This window comes from Natator depressus, chromosome 7 (assembly GCF_965152275.1).
Source record: "Natator depressus isolate rNatDep1 chromosome 7, rNatDep2.hap1, whole genome shotgun sequence".
Taxonomy (NCBI): Eukaryota; Metazoa; Chordata; order Testudines; family Cheloniidae; genus Natator; species Natator depressus.
Window position 1 is genome coordinate 92822832 of NC_134240.1, and position 14038 is coordinate 92836869.

At 37.1% G+C, this 14038-nt stretch overlaps 1 protein-coding gene across 4 annotated transcripts in view; it reads right to left on the minus strand.

Moving 5' to 3' along the window:
* The window catches only part of EXOC6 (exocyst complex component 6), a 175810-nt gene that overhangs the window by 130059 nt on the left and 31713 nt on the right, over positions 1-14038 (minus strand). For all 4 annotated transcript variants that reach the window (XM_074959080.1, XM_074959079.1, XM_074959082.1 and 1 more), the window contains exons 2-5: positions 7523-7694; positions 6158-6205; positions 5981-6071; positions 4894-4939 (exon numbers count right to left, since the gene is read on the minus strand). In XM_074959080.1, the coding sequence (XP_074815181.1) occupies positions 4894-4939; positions 5981-6071; positions 6158-6205; positions 7523-7694 (357 nt within the window). The remainder of the gene's footprint in view (positions 1-4893; positions 4940-5980; positions 6072-6157; positions 6206-7522; positions 7695-14038) is intronic.

The following is a 14038-nucleotide window of genomic DNA, read 5'->3' on the forward strand; positions in this document are numbered from 1 at the left end:
TTCCTTTTCCTGACTCAGTGTATATTGCCTATTTAGATTGTAAGCTCTTTGTATGTCCTGTCCTCATACTAGTCTGAAAAACACCTAATTTGCTGTTGGTGCTATATAAATAACACATGCTAATTAAAAGAACAGCCTCACATAAGTGGAATTTCATATTCAATGTGTTCATACAAACTGGTTTAAAAAATGATCAGTGCTAACAGAGAAAGAAAGCCATATGACCTGGGTATAGCTACAAAAGTAAAAAAAAAATTCATGTCGAACAGTCACCATCTTGACTGCAACATTACTTTTGTGAAGGAAGGGAATCCCTGTAGCCCAGTGTTTCTCAACGTTTTCGATACCAGGCAATGGCTTGCTGCCTTCCTAAACTGTTTCAGGGAGATCTCAGGGACTGGCGCCGGCCCATAGACCAGTCATTGAGAAACGCTACAGCCATCTACACAGCTTAAAAACGTTTAGATTTAAAGCACTTCCTTTAAAAATTGCCATTCAAGCAATCCATGAGGGTGGTTGCAATAGGAACCTGCTCAACTAGAGACATTAGCCACTGTAGTCAGCTATCAGCTTCCCCCTTCTCTGGGGTACACCGGGAAAGGAAATTCTTAGCTGGGCTACCTGGAGAATGACATGGGAACAGAGACTTGGAGCTGAACCATCTAGAAAGCACAATGAAAGAACCCATTCTCAAAACCAGTCAGAGCTGAAAATAATCAACAATGGATTTAACGTCACTTCATAGAGTTCAACTGTGAGCGTTTGTTTGCATGGGGATGGGCTGAATGGGGATTAGAATAAATTTACATTGCCACAGAATTTAGGGGTTGCTGCTGTGGAATTTGGTCCCGTTGTGCTGTGGTTATATACTGCACTCATACAACACCTTTCCTCAAACTTTTGGTAAAACATATGAATCTCAACTCTGTTTGAGATAAGGAACCATTGTCTCCCATTGTATTGTATGGGTAACTGAGGCACAGAAGGGCTAAGTGACTTTCCCACAGTTATGCAGAAAGTCAATGACAAAGCCAGGAAAAGAACCCCGATCTCTCAGCACTAAACTTTACCCACAAGATCATAGTCCCATCCATGTTTCCTACAGTAGCTTAAATAAGGTCCAACAACAGTCTTAGCAATCAATTTATTTTGTACAGGCATTTCTATTGCACTCGTAGTATTGAGTGCTTCCCACAGTACACTAACAAAATCAGTGCTTTTGTATCTCTTTCTCTAACGAATCCTGTTGGAGTTGTATATCCATCATTTTCTAAAGCAAAATCTGTAACCTTATTCAAAGACACATTCAGGCAGCCACAGGCTATAAGATATAATACGGTTAAATCAAAAGCATGATATGATTAAGTCACTTTAAAACAGTCTTTAAAAGAAAAAAAATTGGAAGGTTCATTATAAATCTATAAACCCATAGTGAGTAATAAGACACTGGGAGCACCAAAACCCCTTCCCTTAAGCCACTTTCTCCCAAGATTTAACCCCTCCATAAAATTCTTCAACCAGTCTTGTCTGTTTAGAGCAGACTCCTCATTTATTTCTCCTCACAACTATGATTCTTGTCAACTTGCATTATACATGGCTCAGAAGATAGTTAAATGGGATACAGAGCCTTTCACCCTTGGGTCACCAGTTAAAATCCAGTCCAGGTTGGCAGTGACCAAAAATTGTTACCAACAGATGGCTGTTTGGAATCCACTTCATTTGCCTTCATTTTGGCAAAGTAAAGCAACACATATTCCAGACCCATACTTTGCATTATCTTAAAAGGTGATGTCTATAGAAGGAAGTAAATGAGCTTCTGCTCTTTTGGCTTCTTTACGATATGTAAAGAAGTCCTGAAAGGATTTTGTCCTAAAACCAAAAAATGCCACACCTTTTTCTCTGCTTGTTTTTTTTACATTAGCAATTCTGATCTTGTCTGCGATTTCATGGAAACTGAGGTACTGATGAAATTACAGCATTTTAAAAGATGGAAATCTGAGAAATTGAGAAGGAAAAGTATTTTTATTAGTTTTTTGTTTTTATTATTAATTTTATGTTAATATCCAATAAACTCTTGTGAGAAAAAAAGTCTTTGTTAAAGAGTCAAAACCCTTATCTTTTCAATTAAGGTTCAGTTCAATGAACATTCACATTACACATCTCTGACACTCTCAAGTTCTTCCTGCAAAAACAAGCAAGACCAGACTCGCCATTCATGATATTTGTATGGTTTAAAAAAAAAATCACGGGAAAAAGCTTCATACATCCTTTACGCATCATAAAGGCAAAAAAAGAAGACAAATCTACTTTTAAAAAATCTATAGCATGTTGCCTTTAAGTCAGTGAAATGTCTTTGTGTGTTATAAAAGATGCCTGTAAATGGAAAAATAGCAAATTAAATTCAAAATAAACTATCCCATACACCTTAACACTCCACTGTGGTGAAAAACTCATGGCTTCCAAGAATTTCTATTAACGTGTCATTTTTGAGTGCCCATCTGTTTATACTGTTCAGCTTTTTAGTCAGTTTTTAAACTTCTAATATTCAATTATAAGCATTAGCTTGGACTATGTAGAACCTTTCAGCAGTGATATATACTGAATTATTAGTAAGTATATTGGATTACTGGTACATGCCATGAGTTTGTGACTTAAGAAGCCTATGCAAACATAATCCCTGTTACTTCAGCTACTTAAAGAACACAACATCATGTCTGCTTGGCAGATATAAGATAAAGTCATTGAAGTCTCATTACAATGGGACAAGAATTATTGGAGAGAAGGAAGAGGAACCACAACAGCAGCATCCCATTGACCCTGTGGAAGTCCCTCCAGTGGTACCATTGCAGTATTAAGGGGAACGTGGCTAGTGTGCAGACACTCTATGGCTTTGTTGCCTGGCAAGCCACAGGAAATTACCACCAGAATTAATGTCAATTTCCACAGGATACCACTCCATGCTCTCTGTGCTCCCCCATGGAGAAGACTAAGTCATAAGGAAACGATTGTCACACAGTTAATGACAGAGCCATACTATAAAGAAGAAAGGAGCCTGAGCAGTAGCATGAAGATACTGTCTCTCAGCTTGATTGCTCTGAGGCAATGGTTCTCAACCAAGGGAACATGTACCACCAGAGGTACACAGAGGTCTTCCAGGGGGTATGTCATCTCATCTAGATATTTGCCTAGTTTTACAACAGGCTACATAAAAGCACTAGCGACATCAGTACAAACTAAAATTTCATACAAACAATGACTTGTTTATACTGCTCTATATACTATTATATGGTAAGTATCACAATGAAATATAAGTAAAATATTTATATTCCAATCAATTTATTTTATATTGTGAAAATGAGAAAGTAAGCAATTTTTCAGTAATAGAGTGCTGTGACACTTTTGTATTTTTATGTCTGATTTTGTAAGCAAGTCATTTTTAAGTGAGGTGAAACTTGGGGTACGCAAGACAAATCAGACTCCTGAAAGGGGTACCGTAGTCTGGAAAGGTTGAGAGCCAGTGCTCTAGATCTCCATGGGATTTCAATACAGCTCTGAGGATATTGATGCTATTAGAGGACCTCCCCCTTCGGCCTTCTTTCTAGTGGGATGATGATGACATGTCCTAACACCTACTCTAGTGGGCTGATACCTCTGTAATGCCACAGTTCTTGACTTGCAGTTTCCCATGTAGCATTTTTTCTACAGGAGCTGACATAGCACTAAATCTTTACAGGACTGAAGGTTATTTTTAGCTTTGAAGAGTACTGATGACTTCTCAATAATAGTAAAAAAAACAATCAACCCCAAAGAACCAATGGGAGTCAAACTACAAAAATAATAGATTACTTGAAATCAAAATGCTGCTAAAAAACTAACTGCAAGTGTAGCTCACTCATGTGATCCCTCCATGATTCCACTCTGTAATTTAACACCCCTGCCAATTATAAAGCCAGACTGTCCTGTCCTGTGCAACAGTGCAAGGAAGTGAAAGGACATGACCACTTTAACTAAGTGTGCTGTATCAACGCTTGCAGCATGCAGGAAGCAGCAGGCTCTGCAGAACAGCTATTCTACCCAGCAGAAAGTGGTACCTGTATGTTACGGAGCATACACTACAATGAGTATAGGTCCAGGGAGTTTACTTCCTCTTCCCAGAACAGTGGGAACACTGAATAGGAGACTGACTCAAGGAGTCAGTCTCCCTGCTGGGCTGCTCCAAAGACACTGCAACAACATGCTGCCCTCACTCTGAGAAGATTGCAAACCAGTGATCTAGCCCATAGGTAGTAAACAGCAAACACAAATCCAACTCTGACATCTAGAGAATGTCTTTTAGAGTTCACATTTTTGTGCATACAGTAAAGAGAAAATTTTTACATATTACACTAATTGTTTCAAATAAATAAGAGACTAACAAAATTTCTGTCACTGAAGGAAGATACATGGGAAATTGAATTATACAATTTCATGTACTATGATAGATTACTGGGGTATTAACGAACCAAAAAGGGACCATTATTTTACCATTTCTACTGAACTCCCTAAGGATCACTTTTATTCTTGGTCCTTAAATTGTTTTACAGTATTAATAAAAGTTTATATTTCATGTCCTAAAATATATTTCCATTGCATTCATGCTTATTTAAGTAAAAACTGTTTTCTGAAGTTTCTTAATTAAGATATTAAAATTATGTTATTTTTCATGTAACGTCTGTTAATTTGTAATGGCATACTTGAAACAAAGGAAAGGAATGATGAAAAGACCTGACTATACGATTCACTATGTCTTGACCTTACTAGTCTTTATCAGTCTGTTAATAATTGTAAAAGACAAGTAGATGAACCCATTCACTGAAAAAGTTACACTTCAGTTACAGAAATAAATTCACTCACCTTTTTACTTTCATCTGCTCTTTTAGTTTGCTGTACATTTCCAGCACTATATAAAAACAAAAATATTAACCCATTTAGATCTTATTGCAAACTAAATACGTTAATAAGTTAATAAGAAAAAGAATATATACTTTAAAATGGAAAATATATACTGTATATTATTTTAGTCTTCGTTTCACTTACACGCTTTTCTCAGTAACCTATTACAATAGGAAGACCAACTAGAAGTAGTGAAAAATAAGGTTCTAGATTGCAGATTAAGAGAAAAAAAGTGAACTATTAAAGAGAAATTAAGTAGTAAAGAATTTAAAAGTGAAACAGTAGTTTCAAACTTTTCTCAGTATAAGCACACCAACTTTTGTTTAAATATCTGTCAACCAATTATGTTTATAGCACATCATAAAAAACGTGGGGAATTTCAAATGTATGATCAGTTAATGGGAACAGCTCACAGAAAGGCAACAGTACCATCTACTGTCATTATCCCAAGTCACAACAGAAAGATTACGCAGTACAAAGAAAAAGGTTCAAACCTATCTGCCAACGTCATAAACAGAAGTCAGTCTTTATAGATGTACACTATGAAATGCAATGTTCTCTAACTATATACGAAACAATGTCTCAAGATGGTGATGTTCAAAAACATACTATTGTAATACTGCACAATGTTGAAAGATGCTACTACAAATAACGTTCACAAACTTTTTAATGTTTTTCCTTACATTTTTAACCACAGGAAAATAAATGTTAAACAACAACTTCAAAGGTTTAAATGCAAACATATTTATTGTATGATAAAAATACACATGCTTAATTTTTTTGTACAATCTATGTCCTCTCGTTGTTAGTTTTCAAACAAAACTTTATGTTTACCCTATTACAATTATTATAGAATAAATATACCATCACGAGATCTAAATTTGGACACATTTGTAAGATCCTAGTAATTCCTCCGCTAAATTCATGTTACAGAACATTGAAATATGAGAAAAAAAATAAAACTTCTGTTGCGTTTTGGGTATAATGACTTATCTCATTGGCTACTGTATTTAGCCAAATGTCACTATTGCACATATTTGTAACTCACCTGGAAGACACAACTGCAGTTTTTCCACTACTGTTGTAATATTCCTCTGCTGAATTCTACATCGGATGATTTCCTCTGTTTGGGCTATCACCTTAGATATTTTGTAAAAAATTACAATTAAATTATGCAAACAAATTTAATTTGCTGCAAATATTCAATTAAAAACCATTTTCTCACCTCTTTCCCAGCATCTTGAAGCCTTCGGTTGGTATCAGTAACTTGGACCTTAAAAATAATTTCACCTTTGTTAGACAAATATGCATATATTGCCCTGATGTAACTGCTCACCCTTGTAATTAGATCATGCTTCATGAGAAATTTAGAACAAAGAAATGCAAATTCAAATTAACTCTACAGCTTGAACTTGAACTTTTGATTGCAAAGGGCTTTTGTTAACTTCAATTACTTATGACAGTTCTTTCTAACAGATTCTGTGGCAAACTTCTCAAATTTACTTGGGATTTTTGAACTTTACTTGTTTCTGTAGGTCTGTCAAACAATTCAAATCATTGACCCAATTGACCACTGGTCCCTTTTTGATAACCTCAATAAGCTCTATGTGCCATTCATTGTCTGTAAGAAATGGTGATTGCATTTTATGGTAATTAAACATTCATACTTTGCTGAATGCAAACACTGGGTGGTTGATTAACATCAAACGTGGAAATCTCCAAACCACAGCAACATTTTAATGCTGCAGGTGCAGGCAAAGCTCGACCTCAGATTTTCCCACATATTAAGTGACTCATTAGGTCATCATAATAAGGAAGCACATTCTAGTTTATTAAAAATCTCATTAATTTCCAAACAAAGATGCTCAATGACCTCATTGATGCTGTATTTGGTCTCTTGTTATCTGAATATCCTTTATATAATGCTCTTCTAATCATAACCTCTGGTGAACTACGCTCATTCTGTCTGGTGTGCATATTTTGCTCTCCAAAGTGTAAAGAGAGCTAAAAGGGACAGGTCTCACAATTCACTATTCTGCATTCTGACTTCTGAGTAAACCTTAGTCCTCACTTCTAATGAATATTACCAACACCACCTACTCTTTTGGGGAGCACAAGAACACTTTTTAAAAGATATGCAACTGCAAGTGGAGGCTTTCCAAAAGAATCAAGATTTCTAACAATATTTTTTCTGAATCTGAAATTGAGAAGTCTGATACATAATTTGGTAATCAAACTGAGAAAAACACAAGACCTATTATAAGAAATATTACTTTTACCAATACTTTGCCATTTAAAAGTCTTCCAGAATTACTTAATAAAATGGTAAACTGATTTTTGGCAATGTTTTACAAAAAATTGTAAATGAAGAAATCAGAAAATGAGACCTAAAAAAAATATGAACATGGCAAATTTATTATTCTAGTAGACAAGACATTCCTAAACAGCTATACAATTTCTGAAAATTTAATTGTAAACATCAGGATGTGTATGTACATTATGAAAGTCTTATCCCTTAAAAAAAGAAACATTCCATCTAGTATTAAGCAATGATAGCAATATACACAAGTTTAAATAAGTAGTTTCTTACCTTTAATTTTTCTGCATCAGCCCTTACTTTAAGAAGTTCTGTAATAGCATCCACAAAGCCCTGATGGTGAAAATTACACATCTTTTCTATCTCTCTGTCATGGTTACGTATGCAAGCATCTAGTTTTTCCATAAATCTTTGGTGTGCATTTGGCTGGTCATCATATACAGACCTGTTAAATACAAATTATAAAACAGAACTTTCTTTTTTCTGAATAGTAGAACAAGTAGGGATCATTACTGAAATCTTAAGGTTTTTATCTTTTAAATTCAAACTTGATATCACAATGACATAATTTGTGATCCACACTGCTGATATTATTAAACAAAAGACATAATCCAAAACCGAGCTCTGAACCTGACCCTTTTGGCATTAATCCTGGTGCTTAACCAGTTACATCATGATTGACCTCAGCCTCACTGGTCGGTTACTTATGCCCTTATGCTCAAATATGAGTACAAAAGACTCAGCTTCTCCAACTACTTCAAATAGCATGGATCACTTTTTCATCAAATTCCACTGTTTGTTAAATATAAAGAAGTGCAAATATACATATTTATTTTTCTAGATTGTCTAACAACAGATTTGCCCAATTAAATACATTTTGCATGACTCTAGCCAAACAAAGTTAAGAAATATCCTGAAGTATTCAGCCCCCTAGTGAACTACAATCAACAGTAACTAATAAAATGCAATCTTTTTTCTCATAAAAAGATTTATATACAGTTCCAAGAGTGCAATAGGGCCAATATTTTAAAATACAGATGCCTAAAGTTTCCACCTAAATCTATGTTTAGGCACACAAAAGTGGTCTGATTTTCAGAAGTGGTGAGCCACCATCACTCCTATTGACATCAGCCCTTCTGATAATCAGGCTGTTTTTATTTAGGATCCTAACTATGGATTTAGTTACCTAATTTTAGGCATCCAGTTTGAAAACTTTGGCCTTGGGACTTCACAGACAAGTAAGGAGTCTGGGTTCTTCTTCCTGAGCCACTTATAAGCCTACAGATGACATATAACTGAGAACTAGCAAGCGGACACAATAAAAAGCAAAGTTGAAAATGTGATTTGTTAGTTCCACCTGTTTTAATAATATTTGGTTTTGGAGTTTTGGGTTTGTTTGTTTTTTTCACAAGGTTGGAGGTTGGTGGGTTGGTTTGTTAATTCTTTGAAGGTAAGACTAGGATTTATAGGTCTCATGGAAGAATTGAACACGGAGCTTGTTGAACTTGCTCAGGGGAACAGTAGTCACATGAAGAAGGCATAGACATCAGAATGGGCAAGGAAAGGATATAGTGGGTGGTTAATCTTTAAGCTTCAACAGAAGGGGCATGCAAAGAGAAGTGCGAGGTATGGGCAGCTAAACAGCAGAGAAAAGGACAGAGTCCTTAAATCTGATCAGTGGGGGAAAGGCAACCAAAGGATTAGAACAGAGACTTGACATGGTCACAGTGGCGGACAAGACAGATGACTGTTGGAATGGCAACACAGACAATGCAAGAGTCAAGGAAGCCCGTAAGAAAGTTTTAGTACTGCCAACCCCAAATGTTCAAAAATCATCAAACTCCCAAAATCATGAAATTGGCTTAAAAATCATGAGATTTTTTAAAAACTGAATTATTTTAATTTGCCTTGTAGTTTTTGAGCCTTTTCGCGTTTTCAAGCTTTTCTTCACAACCGGGAGGGCTAGAAACTTACTACTTCCCTCCCAAAAAGAAAGCTGAGATTCTCATGTAATCATAGGTGCTGCAGCACCACCTAGCTTGAAGGGGTTTCCATTATATACAAGGTTTGCAGTTTGGTTCAGTGGCTCTCAGCACACCCACTATAAAAATTGTTCCAGCACCACTGCATGTAATCACCTGACCTGGGCTTTAAGGAAAAACACCAAGATACTGTAACTTGGACAGCGGTTTTGGCCGTGTATAGAGACAGATCATACATCTGGATTTTGAGTACTTTAGTCACAAAACTAAAAATATTTTCCATTTTGCTGACACCTATAGGTGAACAGTCATGGCACAAAAGAGAGCCTTGGACAGGTCATCTTCCATGGAAGCCTCAACTTTCACTTCCCCCATTGTAGTTGTTTATTGCACTGTTCCTCAAACATTAGGAAAAATAAAATGAAACCAAAATATTGGAAAAGGTTAAAATAAGCAAAGATATAGTTGCGATGGAAATCACCCCCGCATTCACACGCTACAAACTCCTGTAATAATCTTTGTACAAAATATGCCTTGTGAGGTATCGTTTGAAAAACTAATAACTCACTGGTCAGCAATATCATGATGAAACACGTGTAGTAACATAATATTTAAATTTATAAATGTGAGCTGAAATTATAACTGAGGTGTGTTTTTCAGACAAGTCTGGGGAGTGGGCAAATCTGTTTCTCAAAGACAAAGGACAAACTGATGCCTCTAGCCAGATGTCATCAAAGGTGATGGGCCATCACCTATCAAGAGGACATTCTTTGGCAAGGAAGAGGAGCAAGAACAAACAGATCTGCATCTTAGCAAACAACAGTATGGAACCTCTTTTCAACACAAAACTCCATAACGCCAACCTCATGGTGGGAATGAACTTCATCTAGGGGTAACCCTCAGGAAAATAAAATAAAAGGGTGACTGAACTGTAAAACGGAGGGGCAGAAACACCCCCAAGGGATCTCTCCCTATATTTCTCTCGCTCCTTCTCACCTAAGACAACAAAAGAAAACAGCCATTGGATTTTGGCAGCAGGTCCTGGCTGAGTGTTTGGTCAGCAATATTTCTGGAAACATGTGGTAAGGGACTACACCTTGAACGAAGTCTAGTTCGTTAAGTTTAGTCTTTATATCTCTTATAACCATTTTCAACTTTAATTCCTTATACTTGTACTCATTTAAAACCTATCTTCTTGTAGTTAAATATACTTGTTTTATTCTTTAATTAAAACTAATCCAACATTGTGAATTGTTTGTGTAGCTTCATTTTAGGTAACAGACTGTTGTATATTGATCCCCTTAAAGGGGCAATGGACCTAATATATCTGGACTGTCCAGAAGAGGGCTGGACAGTGCAGGACACACATTTGTGGGGGGGGGGCGGTGATCCAGGATTAGGAGTGTGTTGGGATCACTCTGCAAGTGGTAATCAAGGCTGGTGGAAGCGAGAGTGTGACTGATGTGTGGCTGGCAGGATGCAGCTATACACAGACATTCAGGGTGCTACCTGCATGCTGGAATGCTGTTCACTAGTGGGTCGGAGTTACAGCAGCAAAGCACTGCGAGGCACCCAAGTGCGCAGGGCTGGGGTCACATAGCCCCTCCCTGGTCTGGACTGCACCCCAGAATGTCATAATAGTACAGGACACCAGTGTGAAAACATTCCTGATACTTTAGTTTTACTTTTCTGCATATATTTTTATAAACAACAAGCTTTTGTTCTGTCTTAAAAAATGAACTTTCAATACAGACATTCCCTTAAGAGAGCCTTCCTATATGATAGCATATGATTTCTTATTTCTGTAACTTACTATAAAAACTTAGCTTTAAAATTTTCAAAAAAGGGTATTTGCTATGAGTGAATTCCACCCCAAGGCAAGCTTTGCTCAAGGCCTTCCATACCACTTAAACCCTTAACAAAGAATGTGATGCAGGGTCCCTTGGATGGGCTCTCTGCACTGGAGTGAATTTCAGTCATAAAAAAGTCCTTTTTTCCCCCTCTCATTTTTTGGCAAAGAGATTTAACTTTATTCTTTTTTTAAAAAGTTGCTGAGATCTTGAGTCCACAGAGGGAAAACTGGGAAACACAGAAAATATTGAGGGACCTACTGAGATATTTAAGTGGAGATTCATATTGCTTTCTTAAGGTAGAGTCCATTTATTTGTCCCCAGAGTACAAGGGGGAAATGTTAGCCTCTAGCAAAGTAGAGGATTTCTTCTCCCCCACACACCCCAACCCCTGAGACCTACAACTGCTGGATTAATCTTTGAAGAAGACCAACAGTTTTCCACTGTGTCTGGAAGGAGGCTGTAGAGTTAGTCTGAGGTTCAAGAATTGGGGAATGTAGAGTCTGGAGCCCTCTAAGTTTTTGTAACCATCTTGGCCAAGTTCTTGGGGAGGAGAAGAGTGCTATCCTTCCAAGTCTCTACAGGGAAGTATGACTTCCTTCTTCTGACTATACTCTCTGGGGAGCTTGGGGGTTTACGAGAGGCATAGAAACTTACTTGCTTAACAAAGCTAGAATTGAAATGTCTGACAAGGCCTGGCTCTTCTGAGGAGAAAAGGGACACAGAAGAGATGACAGCTTCCCCTTCCTCTTACAGGGAGAGCCTTGAACTACTGAGAGTTTTTCCCGTTTTGATCCTGACTTACACTTAGAATGTCCAGCTGGGGAAAGCAGTTGAAGTCAGAGGAGTAAAAGAGGTATTGAGCAGCCCTGCATAAAAAAGGAAGTTATTTTCAAGAGCAAACAGATCCCTGGACTCCCAGACAGTCTAATCCACTAATACACGCAAGAAAGTAATGCAGGGTGCTGAAAACTGTACTCTCTAGTCCCCTACCACATCATGGGCAAATCCTGTAAGCTGTTTGACCTGGAGCAGCAAATGCTGTGTTACTCCAGGGTCCTGTATGGGACAATCATCTGAGCACTATTCTGTGTCTGCAAGAAGAGGAAGGGGCTAACGTGCTCGAACCTGGAGAGCAGAACATAAGGGACAGAACTAACTAACTAATCCTTAGAAGATATTGTGGACACATCACCTGCGCCAGGACATCACTATTGCCAAACTGTGAGCATGTTTTTAAAGGAATTTGGACTTGGTCACACTTGTGGTATTTTCTGCCCATCAAGCATGCTGGATTACTCTATGAGAAGCTGAGGCCATTTGCTTGGAGCTAAAACAAAAGATGAATTAAAGGTTGCGTGTAGAGGCAGTGCAGTTGGCTGGAGGGGGTTGGGGGAGAAGGGAAATCTCAGAAGCAAGCAACTGGTCACTCTGCTTAGCAAGTTCAACCAGCAGAGAGAAACCTACTGGGCCCGATTGTTCAATGAAGCAGAACAAATGTGTAGGTTTTCCAATAATATATACTACCCAGTCAATTGTAGTATTGCTGGAAGAAGACTATCTATGCCATGTTAGAAGGATAGTGGCGGGAATCTTGCACGGCCAGTTCTACACATAGCATGTGGATAAAGAAAGGGCTTCATTTTCCAAGGTTATCTATCCACACTATTCATGAATAGGCGGTTTTATTAAGTGAATTTATCACAATTTAATACCAATAAAAAAGGAGGGCTAAAAAAAATAGATGAGACCTAGATACAGAAAAGGACTTTGAAACATGATGTGACAAAACCAACTCCATACACTGAATTTTTACTATTCAGATACATAAATGGGGAAATAGTTGGGCATTAAAAGATTGTTTGTTTGATGACTTCTTTGATATATTGCCAATGCCCGACAAAATAATGATCAACCATTACATAGTACAAGTACATATCCAGGTGCAAGATGATGCAGTGTCCAGTACATAATGAAAGAACCAGTATTTATTTTTATTTATGTGTTTTTGTATGGGGCTCACCAGCTTCACACCTAATACTTCCCTAATTCACAGAGGGTAGGGAAGGATAATCTCACAACACCCATGGGAGGTTGCAAAGTATCGTTATTCCCATACTGCAGAAGGAAAACTAAGACATAAAAAGATTAAGTGACTTGCCAAAAGTCATACAGAGAGTCAGTGGCAGAGTCAGGAAGAAAACCCAAATCTCACGTGTCCCAGTTCAGTCTCTTAATCACAAGACAATTCTACTTGTCTATAAGGACACCTAATATTTACTGTTTTCTATACTGCATCGTGCCTTTCCATAGAAGCAGATTAACAAAATGTTGGTGTATATATTATCTAAAACATTATCTAACAGACTATCTTTAAGGTTCAGCAAATAACACAAACAGTTACCTTATAAAATGATCCTAACGTAACCATCACAGCACAGGTTTTATGTCTTACATATGTAAAGAGCTCCATCTTGTGGGAGTGATGACAAATTAAATCTTTTCTCCAAGTTGTGATAGAAAACATGAAAGGGAACTTCTAAAATCAAGTTATATCAAAGTGTTTCAAAGAAATGTATATTTTTATAACCTAAATAAATGAAAAGGTGGGAGACATTAAACCCTAAAATGCTTACTAGGTACCATTAATAAATAAGGTTGTATAAGCAGAGATCAGCTCTACATCTATTTTTTCTTTACTGACTAACTGGGTATGCACTACTTTAAGAATATCACTAAATACTTAAATTTTTAACTGGATGTTAAATTTATAACAGTTTTTCTTTTCTCTCTCTCTCTTTTTTTTTTTAAATCAATCAAGTCTCTTCTATTTAGTGGGAGACTCATTACTCCCACTTCATTATCATCTGTATTATTTCCCAGGCTCCATTTCCTATACAGCACATTATTGGACCTATATGATTTGTCAGGGACTCCTGAATTATGTTAGATGGCGT